The 19,129-nt window shown below is 41.3% G+C and overlaps 1 protein-coding gene across 7 annotated transcripts in view; it reads left to right on the top strand.

The window, feature by feature from the left end:
• Nucleotides 1-18,273, top strand: part of Daao1 (D-amino acid oxidase 1) — a 77,905-nt gene extending 59,632 nt beyond the window's left edge. The window contains exons 6-11 of one of the 7 annotated variants that reach the window (XM_071663236.1): nt 8,195-8,383; nt 10,397-10,489; nt 10,703-13,319; nt 13,508-13,589; nt 13,625-14,572; nt 14,837-18,273. In XM_071663236.1, the coding sequence (XP_071519337.1) occupies nt 8,195-8,383; nt 10,397-10,489; nt 10,703-10,816 (396 nt within the window). In that variant the 3' untranslated portion in view covers nt 10,817-13,319; nt 13,508-13,589; nt 13,625-14,572; nt 14,837-18,273. Of the gene's footprint in view, nt 1-8,194; nt 8,384-10,396; nt 10,490-10,702; nt 13,320-13,383; nt 14,573-14,836 lie in introns of all 7 variants that reach the window. The other 6 variants (XM_071663235.1, XM_071663234.1, XM_071663230.1 and 3 more) reach the window with 6 other exon arrangements.
• The last annotated feature ends 856 nt before the right edge of the window (nt 18,274-19,129 follow it).

Here is a 19,129-nt window from a genome sequence, read left to right as displayed (position 1 = left end):
TATCAGAACAACCTACTTGAACACGAGTTAAGATGTTGTAAGACTCTGCACATGTAATGTTACCACAGCGAGTACGATACCAAGGCAGTAACACCAAGGTCAATAGGTCACTGAAGGGGATCACTGTGGTATAACCCAAGTGTTCTTCAAAACCAGTGTGTTGCGACCGTTGGCAACTGGCAACCCACGTCCATGGCTGTAACTTAACACTAAGTCTATCCAGCAAAGAATGGGTGTCTGTCGCCAGGCAATGTGATAGGACGAATATCTCAACACAGTTGGTAATCGTTAACGGACAATGTCAGTGAAATCTGATCTCTGGCTACAAAAATGGTTATGGCGTCCTCAGCGATAACACGCATGCGCTGCACCTGGAACAGCGTAACTATCTACAAAGATAGTTTGTGTGCTTCCCTTACAGTACAATTAAGTCACGATGGCATCCAACACCTGAATCCCACGTATAAGGTATCTAACCTTAAAATGTTGTCATTAATACAGTGATCAGATTCTTCAAAACGATATCGTATCTTAAACACATGGAAAATGAAATTTCAATTCCTAATACTTTAACTCAGTGAATTCGTTAAGTTACCCACAGTCCAAAATGAATGTCTTCTAATTGATACGAGGCACCGACAGCATAATAGGATAAACCTCTCAGTGTTTTAATACCACCTCCACAGGAAGGCTTCAGCCATTACTACTAGTTAAGGCGGGAATACAGGAGGGAAGAGAGTGTTCAAGGCACCGAACCAAAGTATCTAACACAAATTAGAAATGGCATCTACAATGGCAACGCAAACCAAATTAAAAATGGATTCATTCTAACTGATTTACCGGCCATATCATTCCTTTTACCTATATCTTTTTTTTTTCTACTTCACTTTAACATACTGCCCGGAACAGGAGCTCACTCATTTTAGACAGAATGCGCCTTGTTAGTAGTGCTAATTCACCGTCTATCAGCCATACATGTCAAAGCACTGGATTACCCCCATCCCACTGAGTCACGAATTCTGTCAACATGAACGCTAAGCCACTGTTCATTCTGCTGTTCTCCAACGTGAACGTACGTTCAAAATTGCTCACGAACCTTTTAGGGAACATAAAGTCACCTGGTGAAGTGTCGACATTGTAAAACTCTGGCATTACTGGGAGAAACTCCCTCGTAAATACAGGGTACCTGTTTCCTTCATAATTCCTAGTCTTTGGACTTTGTTACCATCATGCTATCATCACCATCATGAATAACTTTACGTGCGAAATGATAATGGGAAAGACTCTTTAAGATTCACACTTGCAGTTCCTATAATATCAAAAATTAAAATACTGAAGATGGGAGATCTCCCCACGGTGAACTCACCTGCCTTCCTACGAAGTAAGATGGAGGCCCGGAGGTGGATGATTTGCTGATCCTCTTCCTTCGGTTTATATGAGACGATTTAGATGACTGTTGACGATATCCCAGCCGATAACATCTTGACCCGTGTTCAAGAACCATATGACGGGAGTTCGACTTGGCGAAAGCGACGTGGCTTCGCCTCGTCAACATGGTATTGCGACGCTGATTGGCTGGCTGGTATGACTATGCGATGAATTATTGGAACGTTGCAAAAGGTGGCTTTTACGACGGAAAATCATGCGTAAACAATTACATATTCTATCTTAAATGATTATTTATGCGTTAAACGTATTCGAAAATATTATTATCTTATGCTAAAGAGATTGGAAAATTGAATAAAAGTTACAGAAAGATATTTTATTTTCGAGAGAGGTGTTAAAACTGTCTTCTCCCAGGGACACGCCCCTCCTCCAGTTCAAAGTAGTACATTAACTGGCGGGGACAGAACCGCAAATGGTAACAGTTAGTCAGTGAAGGGGGTAACTGCTTTTGCTGCTTAATATTAAGGGAAAGTGGAGAGACTCAGTATACTCGAAAATATTACTCCGCAAAATTCGGGAGGAAGGACGTGCAACATAACAACGCGTCAAGCTCAGGTTTTTGCTTTGTATCAAACTAACCCAAGAAAAAAAAAACAATGATAATGATCTTACGGTTCAACCTTTCTGCCAGGCCATTCGAGGCTGGGTGATGTGCCATTATATTACATTTACTTATGTTATACAATTTACAGAACTCTTCTAATAATGAGTTATGAAATTCCCCTCCATTATGTGACTAAAATCTTAGGCGCATTATGTCTAAGATATGTTTTTTGAAAACCTTACCGACCGTGGCTGCGTCTTTATTTTGAACTGGGACTAATTCACAATATCTCGTGAAGGCACCGGTCATTACTTAAACGTATCTGTAGCCTGCCATGGACCTAGGAAAACCTCCTAATATGTCTATATGAACTCTTTCCCATGGATATGAAGGTAAAGGATATGTCAACACAGTCTGTGGGGTGGTGGGACTTCCCTTGTGTGTGTGTATTACAGGTTGGGCACCTCCAATTATGATCTGTCATGGTTTTTCCTGAATTCTTGGCCAAAAATACCTCAAACGAGTTGGCTTATAGCATCTCTCTGCGCCTGGGTGTGCGGCCCTGGAGTGACTCATGTGCTAACTTCAAGAAATAACGTACTAATGCTGTTGGAATTATTGTTTGTTTAACAATACGGGCGGGCACTCCTAATTTCGCGTCCCTCCACAAGACTCCCCCACTGTGCTAAATACAATTCTCTGACTGGAACACCTGTCTTAGCATCCAAGGAAGATCTTATACCCTCTAGGAATTCCATGACAGGACCCCAGACTGGGTCATCCCGTTGATGCTGTCTCAACCTCTCGACATCAAAATATACGAGGCTATTATTTACAGTGACTGCACCCACTCTGCGGGAAAGCGCGTCTGCAACTCCATTGGATGAGCCCGAAACAAAATGAAAATCTGGGTCCAATGTTTGTATAGTTAGAAACCATCTCTGACACTTTTCCTGTAGGATCCTGTCGTTGAGAAATACCTAACAATGCTCTGTGATTTGTATAAACTGTAATAGGGTAACCATATATGTATTCTTTCAAGTGTTCGAGTGCCCAAACAACTGCAAGGCCTTCTGACTCAGTTATTGAATATTTCGATTCCGTCTTTGAACACGAACGACTCGCATAGGCTATGGGAAAAAGTCTACCCTTATTTGACTCCTGCATAAAGGACAGCTCTCAAGACCCTGTTTACAAGCATCTGTTGTGTGCAAAATGAAGGGTTTCTCAAAGTTGGGGAATCGAAGGATAGGCGCCTCGATCAAGTGTTGCTTGAGTTAGTTAAACGCATTGTCTTGCGCTGTAGTCTACTGGAATGTAACTCCCTGTTTCAGAAGTGAAGTGAGGTGGTTTGCGATCTTCGCGAAATTAGCGATAAATCTTTGATCATATCCTGCTAAACCAAGGAAGGGTTTGACCTTGTCTGTTGTGGAAGGGACTGGCCATTCTACACTTGTTTGTACTTTACCTCCATTAGGTTGAATACCGTTTTCATCAACGGTGTGACCTAAGTCATTCATTCTTGCTTGTAGAAAGGAACATTTGGATAATTTGACTTTTAGGTTTGCATCCTTAAGTCGTAGGAATACTCTCTCTCTCTCTCTCTCTCTCTCTCTCTCTCTCTCTCTCTCTCTCTCTCTCTCTCTCTCTCTCTCTCTCTCTCAAGACTTTTGAAATGAGAAGCAATGGAGACATGACAATTATATCATCAAGAACGAATCCATCTTGGCCCAACATGTGACGACAAATGTTAGTCATTAACCTTGAGAAAGTGACCACTGGTGAGGAATGAAGACCGAAGGGACATGATGCATATGAACTGCCAATGACCATCTGGCGTACTGAACACAGTCAGGGGGAGGCTTTTCTCTGACAACGGAATCTGCCTAACTCCACTCAATCAATCCAAAGTTGAAAATCCCTTATTGTTACCGAGGCTAATGAAGAAGCTCTGATACCACTGGTTATGGGAAACGAGCTGTCAAAGTGACCTTGTTGTTGTTGTTGTTGAGTTTTCTAAAAAGAAAAATCTATGACTGGGTCTAAAAGTTCCGTCCTTTATCGGAACGATCAGATGTGGTGAATTCCTTGGCGATCGTGATGCGTCTTTAACCTTATATCTTTCAACATGACCTAAATAAGTTTGTTTTGCTGTGTCTCGGTGCGCGCGCGTGTGTGTATGTGTGGCAAGCGATAGGCTGGTGTGTGTGTGTGTGGCAAGCGATAGGCTGGGACGTAAAATGGGACTCGTGTGTTTTTCTCTTTAAGTTGATAGTGTGGACATCCAAATGAGTCCTACCGAGTGGTTCTCCTAATATGGTAATAGTAGACCTATACTGGTTAAGTGTTAACTGGTCAACATGCTTGGTTAATCCTGGTTAAGTAAGTCTGTTAACCGGTCAACATGCTTGGTTAATCCTACCTTTGGATATCGTGTCATGATGGTGGGAAGCCGACTCGAACCGTGCACTGCTGAGTCACAGGGTTGGAAGAGGAGGAGGTGGAGGAGGAGGTAGTGGTGATGGTGGGTTCATGGAATGTGAGACAAGACGGATATGTTCAACTCATGTCTTAAATTCCTCGTCTTAAATTCCAGACTTCAAAACGGAGAATTCCCCCAGCTTGGGCCCCTCTACAGAGACGGACAGGAGTGGGTCCCCGTATTGGGCAATGTATATGGCCACCTCTCCATCTATTGTCTCATGAATAGAGGTGTCTATTATCGATAGTTCTTTGACAGTTAGTGAGGAAGGTTCAGCAACTACTCTATAGTGCGAGATCACCCTTGACTATGTCTTGAGTCCATGATCAGTCATCCATGCTCGAGAAAGGGAGAGTGGGAAACCTTCGTTAATGTGTGTGTTATAATGCACAGTCATGAGTGGAAAAGTAAGAAGGATGTGTATTGTCTACCGTGAGGCAAGGCTCACGTGGGAGCAGATGATATCAATGCCTCTGACTGAGTGAGAACTCTTCCCCGGACAATGGTAGGAAAGGATTCTCAACACAAACCACATTTTCATGATAAATAGGACGACAGATCTTATGTTGTGCCACACATAGAGTGGCGTCCTAGTCACAAGTTAGCAGGAAAAGTTACACCACGAATAATGTCAGGGATTATGGTAAGGAGTGAGTCGCCTATGCCAATTGTTCATTTCAATAGTGCCCCTTACGTCGAGATTATCATATGACATACTTTGAAGGGATGGGTAAAAGTCTGAGCATTGAACAAGCTGAGTACGTACATGAATGGGTGAATAAAATCATAATGAATAACATCTGCTTCAGCGCCGCTGTGTGGGAAATTGAGATAGGCTGATCCTGGAAAGAACCCACTAGATCGAAACTTATAATGCGAGAAAATGGCAAAGAACGAAAATGTCTTAAAGAATTCCGTATGTAATGGCGTCGTGTCATGAGAGAGGGAGATTAAATTGTTGATAATGAGAGATGATGAACCTGTGTTAGATGACGTCTGTTTGGCTAGCTAAGGCTCGGCTGAACGCTGAGGTGTGTCTAGCGTTCGTATGCTATGAACATCAGTTTGCTGGTGGTGTTGGTCGCCAGCGGGTGAAGGTGAGGCTGTTGTCTGACTAGAAGATATGATGACTTGGTCGCCAGCATTGTGACGACCGAGGCTATGATGATGCTGCCGTAGGTCGTGGACTGCGTTGGGTTCTGGTCAAGGCTCACGTGGGAATGAGTCCCATGTGGTGTTAGAGACATATTCGCTTTAGGTCCTGGTTGGTTGGCGACACCGGCCGGAAGCACGTCATTTTATATGTGTGTTTGTCATCACTGAATCGCTTTATTTGACCGTGAGGTGAATGATTGTTCGTGTGTTGATCACTAGAATGTTTCGTCACACTTTGGGTAGCTAACACCATCTCCCCCATCTCAGTGTCTTGGTGCTGGAATAACCACCTTTCTTTTTTGAGTGGAATTCAACACTTTTTTTGTCACTGACCCACAATGATAGGTCGATGTGGACTTGTCTTACGCATGTCCTTGAGAATGAAGATGATGTGTAATAAACGTATGAGTGTTTGCACATGAGTTTCAGGGTTCATCATGGCCAAAATACAGTGTGGGGATTCGTAAGCCTGGCTAACTAAACTCATTCTTCCATGTAAGGTACTCCAGTGATCAGGGACTGACGTATCCTCCATGTATGTTAAGAGCACGTCCAAGGAAGTGTAGTAAATTATCTGAGAGGGATTCCTCACTACCTAATGTAAACAACGTTTTGAATTCCTCCCAAGATGTATAGTTTCGAATGTCATCTGAGTCATAGACAACCCTAGCGTAATTGTTAGGCTGGTGGAAATCAATGAGGTGATTTTTAACAGGCGATATAAGCGCTCTTGTGTCTCCTGAATCACCATTATGTTCAACAATGTCCTTTGCATTTCTAATCCACCGATCAACATTTGACAGTTTACCATCAAATAACTCGTGTGTTTCCCTAGCTTGCTTTAGTGTAAAAACTTCTTTTTCTTTTATGAAGGACTTGATTGTCTCGAGTTTTTGTGATGTGGAGGGGGAGGTGGGTGTGGGTGATGTAACGTGTGAGGAGGTTTCTGTAGGTCATCTGTGTCTCCCGAATCTGTTCGAACACCTTCGTGTGACGTCGCCACTTTAGAAGGCTGGTTCCGTTTATAATAAAGGATTCTAGTTAGATTCCTAAGTACTTATGAACCTTTACGATGACCGCATGGAATGTCTTCGTACATGTAATACAATCTTACTTAAATTGTGTAAGAAATAACCTCCCCCCAGAAAATAAATTTAGAATATAATCAACACTATTGACCTTATCCAAAATACATAACATGGATCTTATTTGAAAATATTGTAATAAACTAAAGGCAATAAAATGGCTGGCATAACAGTGTAACATATCGATATAAGACTCTGTATATGAAAGGTGCACTTAATAGTATAACATATCAGTAATGGACTCTACATTAGTGAAACTAATGGAGGCTGTACCTGGCTTACGGTCTACCTTACTCCATTATAACCCCAGCCAGTGTTACCTGAAGGGGAAACACTTGGCCAGCCTCGTCACACTGTTCACTAGAGTGTGTGTGTGTGTGTGTCGTAGTGTGTCATAAGACTATATAGCCCAGAGTACTACAGATGGACGTACCTATTTTTGTCTGATCTTCACTGAGTACCACAAACGAAGAAGACCTGAATTCCTTTCTTATCAATTCAACCCTACAGGTTCTGTGTTGATGTCGGAATCAGCTCACAAACACCACCTTTTGAATCGGAATCGTGAGTGGAGATTATATAGCTGGAAATGTAAAAAGGGGACTAGTGAGAACATCATCATTAGACAACTGTGTCTCAGAGAGAAGTAAGGTATATTTAGAGACGTACTAGAATTACTATGAACTGAAACTGTAGTTGTGCGAGTGTTCTCTTTCCAAATACAGAAACATGTTGGACTTCTGTTGTTTTTCTTTTTTTTACTGTTACAAGATGATCCAATATCTGTTTTAATACTGTAATTTGCAAATACGTTGATTATGGAGGGGATGGTCGGGGAGGGTAAGGTGGCCAAGGTGGTAAGGTTTGTTTTTGGTAAGGGAAAGGATGGACCAGCAGATGAGAGGCCCAGAAGGTCCGAATCTGCTAGTATTCATTAAACTATTTTGTATATTGAAGCATGACTGACTATATGTCATGACTGCCACTTGATCATTTGAATTAACTTTTTAGCAATGTCTCATTCAAAGACCTAGCTCCGATTTTACAAAAGAAAATATATTTATTCTCATTATCATTTTTCATCACATTTTCTTCTTGTAAGTCATGCCCATTCTTATAGATTAAGGCAGGAACAACAACAAAAATAAAGATTGCCTAGTGCCTAACGTTCCCTTATGTTACCTAGGCTAGGTTAGGATAGGTTAATCAGTATGAAGGTGTATATACACTAAACAGATGTCCACGCTCTTCATTGGTGAATATAGACCTGTGATGCGATCATCTGCGAATAGACCACAGCTGATTAGGTGCAGGAGAGAGATAGAGAGAGTCTTGTTTGAGTTCGTTTTTAAGTACAACAATGATTTAGCTACGATTACTGAATATAGATGGCAGCACGAGTATTAACCCCCACCCATCATTATCATCAATTATTTGATGTATTGTTGTGATCATTATTCTGAAAGATAATTGTTCCTTCAGGTTCGGGCACCGTGGATCAAGAACTTTATGTACGAGGATTACGACACCTACATCGTGCCTGGCTTCGACTACGTCACACTGGGAGGAACGAGGCAGTTCGACAGCCATTCGCTTGAGATCGACAAGTACGACTCCATGGCCATCTGGGATCGGTGCGTGAGGCTTGTCCCCAGCTTGAAAGACGCTGAGGTGAGGTACACCTCGACGTAAGGCATGTGTAACTCCTCCAACTGGCAACCACTGTGTGTGTGTGTGGGTAGTACGCTGAGGTGAGGTACACATCGACGTAAGACATGTGTAACTCCTCCAACTGGCAACCACTGTGTGTGTGGGTGTGGGTGTACGCTAAGGTGAGGTACACCTCGACGTAAGGCATGTGTAACTCCTCCAACTGGCAACCACTGTGTGTGTGTGTGGGTGTGGGTGTACGCTGAGGTGAGGTACACATCGACGTAAGACATGTGTAACTCCTCCAACTGGCAACCACTGTGTGTGTGTGTGCGTGTGGGTGTGGGTGTGTGTGTGTGTGGGTGTACGCTGAGGGACAAGTAATAGTTTGAGGAGGGGAAATTTTTATTCTTTGAGGAGCAGAGGATAGTTTTAGTGTATTAATGTATGGTGTGTGCTTACTGTAGTATGCGAGTGATTTTTTTTAAACATGTATTCTTGGTGTTGTATTCATCATAATACTGTGTTTCTAGCATTCTTGGCGCGTGTGTGACTTGTGGAATGATGCAGTGAATTAGAAGTGAATGTAGCCAAGCAGTATTAGTGCTGTGTATAATGCATTGTATAATGCATATCGGTGAATTTTTTTTCTTTTTACTTAAGGCATTTGCATAACAATCGGTTTTTCACCTTCATAGAAGCTAGTATTTAGTATAGTGTTTTCATTTCCCTGGTGTTTGCCTTTTAGCGACGCATCGTATTGCCATATCGATGTGTACTCTTTCCAGCATAGATACATGTAGTCTAGAAACCAGCTGAGTGGTAATGGGGAAAGTTTGAAATAAGAGGAAGCCATAGCCTTCACCATATGTAGTATTTGTGCTTCTCTAAGAGGTGTTAGGAACAGCACCATAAGGCATAAGACGTTAGATCTGTCGAAATCCATAATCTTATTTTGTTTTCATTTTCCCTCCATTATCATCATCTCCTAAGCTTCACTCTTCGTTGTGCCACGTTTGTAGACTGGTTTACGTTTGTTGTTATAATTTTTCGGTGTTTCTTGGTTCTTCACCGGCCCTTTTCTCTTGCTAGGAGATCCATTTTCTCAATAGACCTTCACTGCTCCTTTCCTGCGAAAAGGGTCGAACATGTTGTCTTCTTTGGTGGTGCCTTCCCTACACGTATCGAGTTATGGAGTGGTTTTCCCTCCTCCATATGGCGTTCGGGTACTGATCATCTTCAGCAGAAGTGACGAGACAGAATGGCCTTCCTCCCCATGAGCAGTAGTTAGTCTGGCCACAAAATAACGTAGATTCTCTCTCTAAGTGACGAAGGTGTAATGGTCCCTGAGGGTGTGTTGCTCCCTCGCCCTCATCCGTGCTCCCTGCAGCGTAATGATGTTCCTCCTCCAGTAGATGACACAGGTGTAGCAGGTGTTCCCCCCTCACACAAAGTGGCATGACGGACGGTCGGCCTCCCTGTAGATGACACAGGTGTAGCAGGTGTTCCCCCTTCACACAAAGTGGCATGACGGACGGTCGGCCTCCCTGCAGATGACACAGATGTAGCAGGTGTTCCCCTTCACACAAAGTGGCATGACGGACGGTCGGCCTCCCTGCAGATGACACAGGTGTAGCAGGTGTTTCCCCCTCACACAGAGTGGCATGACGGACGGACGGCCTCCCTGTAGATGACACAGGTGTAGCAGGTGTTCCCCCCCTCACACAAAGTAGCATGACGGACGGTCGGCCTCCCTGTAGATGACACAGGTGTAGCAGGTGTTCCCCTTCACACAAAGTGGCATGACGGACGGTCGGCCTCCCTGCAGATGACACAGGTGTAGCAGGTGTTCCCCTTCACACAAAGTGGCATGACGGACGGTCGGCCTCCCTGTAGATGACACAGGTGTAGCAGGTGTTCCCCCCTCACACAGAGTGGCATGACGGACGGTCGGCCTCCCTGCAGATGACACCACTTTCCTCGTTGTCTTCTCCACAGGTACCAGATATGATGATGAATTTCTTTTCTTCACAGGTGATCCAGGAATGGGTGGGCTGGCGACCATACCGGCCTGTGGTGAGAGTGGAGAAGGAGGTCATGGCCTTTGACAGTGGCAAGACTCTCAAGGTAGGTTAGAGTGGAGACTGGACTCGGCTGCTGTAAGAGAGAAATAAATGAGTCTTACAAACTCCTGTAGATCTCTTAAAAGCAAAAAAGGATTAAGAACGTGTAAACTCAGCATGTAGTTTCATGATGTGAACATTTTTAAGTCACTACTTTATGTAGATACTACTGCAAACCATTCCGTGTTTACATGTCCTTCTTCATGGCCTTCTGCAGGTGGTTCACAACTACGGCCACGGAGGCTACGGCGTAATGGCTTCTCCTGGCACCTCCATGCACGCCGTCAGGTTGGTGCAGGAGATGCTAGACGTTCCCAGAGCGAAGCTGTGAGGAGGACCCGACCTCCTCATTTATGCTGCTTTCGGGCCCACGGCACTACCACCCCTTCCTACCCCCTCGTAAGGACCGCTGTGAGTGTCTACACACTTGATGAAGGAGCCAGGCCAGATGGAACGAGCCTACATCAGCGAGGAAGGTCTGTGTCTCCTGTGAAGGGCCCCCCACACTGGTTCTGTGTGTCCCACGCAAGGACTCTTAGATCGTCAACACCTGCCAGTCCTCCCTTCTGCTACCGAGTGACTGGCTTATGTAGGGACTAAATGAGATGTACCGTGCATGATGTTTACTCACATTTACCTTTCCTTGTATGTCTTAATCATGACTTCCCATTCCAGGCGTGTCCATGAATCGTTGCTTACGTTATATATATATATATATATATATATATATATATATATATATATATATATATATATATGTGTGTGTGTGTGTGTGTGTGTGTGTGTGTGTGTGTATTCCTATGAGTCCACTGGGAATATGAAACACGATAAGTTCCCAAGTGCACTTTCCGTGTAATAATCACATTATCAGGGGAGACACACACACACATATATATATATATATATATATATATATATATATATATATATATATATATATATATATATATATATATGCCTATAATGTTTATTGCTACCTTTTTTATGGCTGGGGTCATGAGTTGTTAGGGAGATGAGCAGTGATTTTCAAGTTCTGCAGAATTGCTGGCTGTTCAAGACATGTCGACACCAGGGCTGTCCGGGACGTTGTTATCCTAGCCTTACTGTAATTGGTATGTGTAGTCTCAAGCTGGTCGTTGGAATAATTAACTACGTAATTATCATCATACATCAGTACATAATCGCCATTCGAGACAGTATACATTCTTGGTGGCCCGTCACCCTTGGCTGAAGTTCCACTTTCAGTTTCAGCACATCAGGATGATTAACCCCTGGTCAATTCTTCCCCCTCATGAAAATCCCCCAGGACAACCCTCCACTCCACCCTCTGGTCAATTTTCCCCTGAGGTCAAAGCTATGATAGACACGCACGATAATTTGTTTAGGTTTGCCTGTGATATAAATACAAATGCATACGCTAAGGAGGGCTATTTTGGGACAGAAGGAACCCCAGAAACGATTTCTCTAGATCCCAAAATGCCACTAGAGACCTGTCCATTTCTCCAAATATATCTCACGGAGTTCTTCAGAGGCAAACACATCCTTGAACACTCTTTGAAACCACACTGCTCCTACCCAACCACTCGTCTAATGTTCTATGCATGACCCAACACACCGGAACACTGCTCTGCCACGCATATTAAAAGATACAGTGCTATTCATTAACGTATGCTAGATCATGAGCTTGGCTGACTGTGACCTTACTACAATCACACATATATATCTTGTTATTTATTCTATTGATTATACTCCATCGCCGTTTCCAGCGTCAGCGAGGTAACGCCAGGAAATAGACGAAGAATGGGCCCATCCACTCATATACACTTAAACGCCCATATACGCACATATACATATCAACATATACATACGTATATATACACATACACAGACATACATATATACACATGTACATATCCGTACATGCTTGACTTCATCCATTCCTGGCGCCACCCCGCCCCACAGGAAACAACATTATTACCCCCTGCTTCAGCGAGGTAAAGCCACGAAAACAAGACAAAAAAGGCCATATATATATATATATATATATATATATATATATATATATATATATATATATATATATATATATATATATATATAAATATATATATATATATATATATATATATATATATATATATATATATATATATATATATATATTCTTTCTTTCTTTCAAACTATTCGCCATTTCCCGCATTAGCGAGGTAGCGTTAACAACAGAGGACTGGGCCTTTGAGGGAACACCCTCACCTGGCCCAATTCTCTGTTCCTTCTTTTGGAAAATTAAAAAAAAACGAGAGGGGAGGATTTCCAGCCCCCCGCTCCCTCCCCTTTTAGTCGCCTTCTACGACACGCAGGGAATACGTGGGAAGTATTCTTTCTCCCCTATCCCCTATATATGTGTGTGTGTGTGTGTGTGTGTGTGTGTGTTAAGCTGTCATAAACCATGTTAGATTTGAATACTAACCATGTTAAGCTGTCATAAACCATATTAGGTTTGTGTCTTAACCATGTTAAGCTGTCATAAACCATGTTAGGTTTGTGTCTTAACCATGTTAAGCTGTCATAAACCATGTTAGGTTTGTGTCTTAACCATGTTAAGCTGTCATAAACCATGTTAGGTTTGTGTCTTAACCATGTTAAGCTGTCATAAACCATGTTAGGTTTGTGTCTTAACCATGTTAAGCTGTCATAAACCATGTTAGGTTTGTGTTTTAACCATGTTAAGCTGTCATAAACCATGTTAGATTTGTGTTTTAATCATGTTAAGCTGTCATAAACCATGTTAGGTTTGTGTCTTAACCATGTTAAGCTGTCATAAACCATGTTAGGTTTGTGTCTTAACCATGTTAGCTTTGTGTCTTAACCATGTTAAGCTGTCATAAACCATATTAGGTTTGTGTCTTAACCATGTTAAGCAGTCGTAAACCATGTTAACTTTGTGTCTTAACCATGTTAAGCTGTGATAAACCATGTTAGGTTTGTATCAACCATGTTAAGCTGTCATAAACCATGTTAGGTTTGTGTATTAACCATGTTAAACTGTCGTAAACCATGTTAAGTTTGTCTTAACCATGTTAAGCTGTGATAAACCATGTTAGGTTTGTGTCAACCATGTTGTCATAAACCATGTTAGGTTTGTGTCTTAACCATGTTAAGTTGTTAGGCTGTGAAATAACCAACTTACTGTTGTGCAATAAACATGTTAAAGTTGTGAAATAACCACGTTAAGGTTGTAATATATTAAGGTTGTGCCAGAGGCACATTAAGGTTGTACCATAACCATGTTAAAATTGTACCATAACCATGTTAAGGTTGTACCATAACCATGTTAAGGTTGTACCATAACCATGTTAAGGTTGTGCCATAACCATGTTAAGGTTGTGCCATAACCATGTTAAGGTTGTGCCATAACCATGTTAAAATCGTGCCATAACCATGTTAAGGTTGTACCATAACCATGTTAAGGTTGTACCTTAACCATGTTAAGGTTGTACCATAACCATGTTAAGGTTGTACCATAACCATGTTAAGGTTGTACCATAACCATGTCAAGGTTGTATCATAACCATGTCAAGGTTGTATCATAACCATGTTAAGGTTGTACCATAACCATGTTAAGGTTGTACCATAACCATGTTAAGGTTGTACCATAACCATGTCAAGGTTGTATCATAACTATGTCAAGGTTGTACCATAACCATGTTAAGGTTGTACCTTAACCATGTTAAGGTTGTGCCATAACCATGTTAAGGTTGTACCATAACCATGTTAAGGTTGTACCATAACCATGTTAAGGTTGTGCCATAACCATGTTAAGGTTGTGCCATAACCATGTTAAGGTTGTGCCATAACCATGTTAAAATCGTGCCATAACCATGTTAAGGTTGTACCATAACCATGTTAAGGTTGTACCTTAACCATGTTAAGGTTGTACCATAACCATGTTAAGGTTGTACCATAACCATGTTAAGGTTGTACCATAACCATGTTAAGGTTGTACCATAACCATGTTAAGGTTGTACCTTAACCATGTTAAGGTTGTGCCATAACCATGTTAAAATCGTGCCATAACCATGTTAAGGTTGTACCATAACCATGTTAAGGTTGTACCTTAACCATGTTAAGGTTGTACCATAACCATGTTAAGGTTGTACCATAACCATGTTAAGGTTGTACCATAACCATGTCAAGGTTGTATCATAACCATGTCAAGGTTGTACCATAACCATGTTAAGGTTGTACCTTAACCATGTTAAGGTTGTACCATAACCATGTTAAGGTTGTACCATAACCATGTCAAGGTTGTACCATAACCATGTCAAGGTTGTATCATAACCATGTCAAGGTTGTTTCAAAACCACATCAAGATTGTGCCATAGCTATGTTAAAATTGTGACATAACTATGTTAAAGTTGTGCTATAACTATGTTAAAGTTGTGCCATAATCATATTAAGGATGTAATATAATCCTGTTAAGCGTACTATGGCCATGTTTAGATTATAACCTAGCAATTATAAAGTTATGCCATGTTACGTATGCTTCATAACAATGTCAAAAGTTGTAACACAACCATGATAAGATTGTACCATAACCATGTTAAATGTTTTTTATATTCATACTATTCGCCATTTCCCGCAATAGCGAGGTAGCGTTAAGAACAGAGGACTGGGCCTTTGAGGGAATATCCTCACCTGGCCCCCTTCTCTGTTCCTTCTTTTGGAAAATTAAAAAAAAAAAAACCCAGAGGGGAGGATTTCCAGCCCCCGCTCCCTTCCCTTTTAGTCGCCTTCTACGACACGCAGGGAATACGTGGGAAGTATTCTTTCTCCCCTATCCCCAGGGATAAATGTTAAAGTGCAGCAACCATGTTAAATATAGAGCAGCTATATTACAGATGTACCACAACATTTCAGGTTTGGCAGCAGCTATGTTAAGAGTGTTCTAAACTCCATGTTAAATTGCGCCACATTTGTCTCATACTCATGTATAAGGTTGTACCTTAACCATGTTAATGCTGTGTTGTAACTATGGTGAGGGATGGTATAACTATGTTAGGGTTGTGCCATAACCTTGCTGGGGTGTGACGTAACTCTGTATGGTTATACTTTAACCCTGTTAATTAGTGCCATAACCTAGTTAAGTGTTCAATATTAAAGTTTTGTTATAGCCAAGTTATAGTCATCTGTAGATTATTCCACAGCTATGTTAAGTCGTGCCATGAGCAGGTTAGTTAATGCTGTTCTATAATCATGTTAAGGTTGTACTTTAGCCATGTTTAAGTTGTGGCATAACTATATCGAAGTTGTGTTATAGCTACGTTAAGGTTGTGCCTTAACTCCGTTAGAGTTGTGCTATAGCCATGTTGTGGTTATACCATAACTATGGTAAGGCTGTGCCAAACCATGTTAAGGTTGTATCATAACCATGTTAAGGTTGTACCATAACCATGTTAAGGGTGTATCATAACCATGTTAAGATTGTTATTGCCATGTTAAAGTGCAGCAACCATGTTAACGTAGTATCATAACCTTGGAGATGGCTGTGGTTGTGCCACAGCCAAGTTAGGTTTGTGCTATAGCCATGTTAAGTTTGGAAAGTGTAGATCAATGCACAAGTGGCATCCTTTTGTGAAAAGTTATGTCACATGACGAGTGTATGAGAGATGCATGGTGTATATATATATATTTTTTTTTTTTTTTTTTCAAACTATTCGCCATTTCCCGCGTTAGCGAGGTAGCGTTAAGAACAGAGGACTGGGCCATTGAGGGAATATCTTCACCTGGCCCCCTTCTCTGTTCCTTCTTTTGGAAAAATTAAAAAAAAAAAAAAAAAAAAAAAAAAAAAAATGAGAGGGGAGGATTTCCAGCCCCCCGCTCCCTCCCCTTTTAGTCGCCTTCTACGACACGCAGGGAATACGTGGGAAGTATTCTTTCTCCCCTATCCCCAGGGATATATATATATATATATATATATATATATATATATATATATATATATATATATATATATTATATTCCTATTAGTCCACGGGGAAAATGAAACACGGTAAGTTCCCAAGTGCACTTTCGTTTATAATCACATCATCAGGGGAGACACAAGAGAGAAATATAACAGTCAATTGATATACATCGAAGAGACGAAGCTAGGACGCCATTTGCTAAATATGCGATATATATATATATATATATATATATATATATATATATATATATATATATATATATATATATATATATATATATATTATTGCAAGAGGTGACACTGGTTCGCGTGATCTAGTATATGCTCATAACCATGAGGAAAATGAAACACTAAGTTCCCAAGTGCACTTTCGTGTAATGATTACACTGTCAGGGGAAATACAAGAATGAGATAGAAGACGTAGAACAATCAGATGATATACAAGGAGGAGACGTAGCTAAGACGCTATTGGTAAAAGTTTACCAATAGCGTCTAAGCTATGTGATTGAGAACATTAGACTGCGGTTTCAGAAGTGGTAGAGGATGTGTGGGCCATCAGGCGTTTGCTTAAAGAATGTATGTGAGAAATACTTAGAAAAACAAATGGATTTGTATGTAGCATTTATGGATCTGGAGAAGGCATATGATAGAGTTGATAGAAATGCTTTGTGGAAGGTATTAAGAACATATGGTTTGAGAAGCGAGCTGCTAGAAGCAGTAAAAAGTTTTTACCATGGGTGCGAGGCATGTGTACGGGTAGGAAGAGAGGAGAGTGAGTGGTTCCCCGTGAAGGTCGGGCTGTGGCAGGGGTGTGTGATGTCACCATGGTTGTTCAATTTGTTTATGGATGGAGTGTTGAGGGAGGTTGGGGAAGAGAGGACCTGGAAAGTGAGTCAGTAGTAGTTTACTGATGATACAGCACTGATTTGCTGATTTGAGTGAGAAACTGCAGAAGCTGGTGATTGAGATTAGAAGAGTGTGTGCAAGGAGAAAGTTGAGAGTAAATGTGAGGCAAGGTTATTAGTTTTAAGGGACAAGTTAGCTCGTGTGTGAGTTTGAGTAGAGAAAACCCTCCACTTCTGACACATATATCCGCTTTGTCAACCTCTCCTCACTTATTTGCCCTCGCCATACATCCAAACCATTTCAGCACACCCTCATCAACTCTTTCAATCACACCCTTTCTTGTTACCACACCTCTTTCTTACCCTTCCATCACTTATTGGATCGATCCATCTCACACCACATAATGTCCTCAAACATCTCATTTCCAACATTTCCGCCTCCCAGATAACTCTCTCTCTCTCTCTCTCTCTCTCTCTCTCTCTCTCTCTCTCTCTCTCTCTCTCTCCTCACACAATCCTCAATGCTCCTAGAGCCTTCGCCCCCTCACCCACCCTATGAATCGTTTCCATTTCCATGGTTCTATTTGCTGCCACCCTGATGTAGTTTACACTTATATCAGGGTGGCAGCGATGCCTAAGTTCTACTTTCAGTAGGCCAATTGTACATTAATAGAAACTTTAGGCCTAGGGAGCTGATAAAATTTTCTTTTGAGGGGGAGACTTTACAATGTTGTTACCCATTTTCTCTGTCAGTCCCCCACATGGCTCAGTTCACCTCAATGTCCGTTTCTGTCACCATATAATTTTAAAGGTCTGCAGTGATATATTTAACCTTAGCATTTACCCTCCTACCTGATAAATATATATAATATATCCCATTGTTTGGGATACCGGATTTATTTTTTTGTCAGTAAGTTGAACTGAACATTATAAAGTATTTTGAAGTGTTAAGTCCAATACACTATTGTTAAATTATGTGTTATATCATTTATCCCTTCATGAGTCATACCGACACGTAATTATAATATAACTTATCTTCCTGCAGCGCTCAGGAAGCCAGCCACATCCACTGGGTGGGTCCTAAGGTCAAAAAACGATTGTGGTGATACAGTGTGTGTCAAAGCTTTGTTGTGGGTCAATGGTGGACAACTGAAGGGTTGTTCAGTGGGACTGATAATCAGATTCGACCAGTTAACATTGCTGGCTGGGATAGTTAACGAATATCAGTTAACATAGCTGGGATGGTTGACGAATACCAGTTAACATTGCTGGGATAGTTAACGAATACCAGTTAACATTGCTGGGATAGTTAACGAATATCAGTTAACATTGCTGGGATAGTTAACGAATACCAGTTAACATTGCTGGGATAGTTAACGAATACCAGTTAACATTGCTGGGATAGTTAACGAATACCAGTTAACATTGCTGGGATAGTTAACGAATACCAGTTAACATTGCTGGGATAGTTAACGAATACCAGTTAACATTGCTAGGATAGTTAACGAATACAGGTCACATCCATGAGTTTTGAACACCCCCTCCCCTCCCCCACCTTCTTCTTCATTACACGTTACTAAACATAGTTCATTCCCTAACAGAGTGTAGCAGGTGCGTAAAAAAAAACAGGAAATGAAAAAAAAAACTGATTGGAACTTGGTGATTGCAAAAGTAATTTAGATGCATGGTTCATGAAGTATTACTGAGTACAAATCATTTTACAATTACCTGTGTGCTAGCTTTTAAATGTACTTTTGGTACTGTGACATCAACATTGTTTCTCGGTACAAATTATCTGACAATCACCTCTATGCCAACTTATAAATGTACT

This window comes from Panulirus ornatus, chromosome 7 (assembly GCF_036320965.1).
Source record: "Panulirus ornatus isolate Po-2019 chromosome 7, ASM3632096v1, whole genome shotgun sequence".
Lineage (NCBI taxonomy): Eukaryota > Metazoa > Arthropoda > Malacostraca > Decapoda > Palinuridae > Panulirus > Panulirus ornatus.
This window is presented reverse-complemented; position numbering and strand designations above follow the sequence as displayed.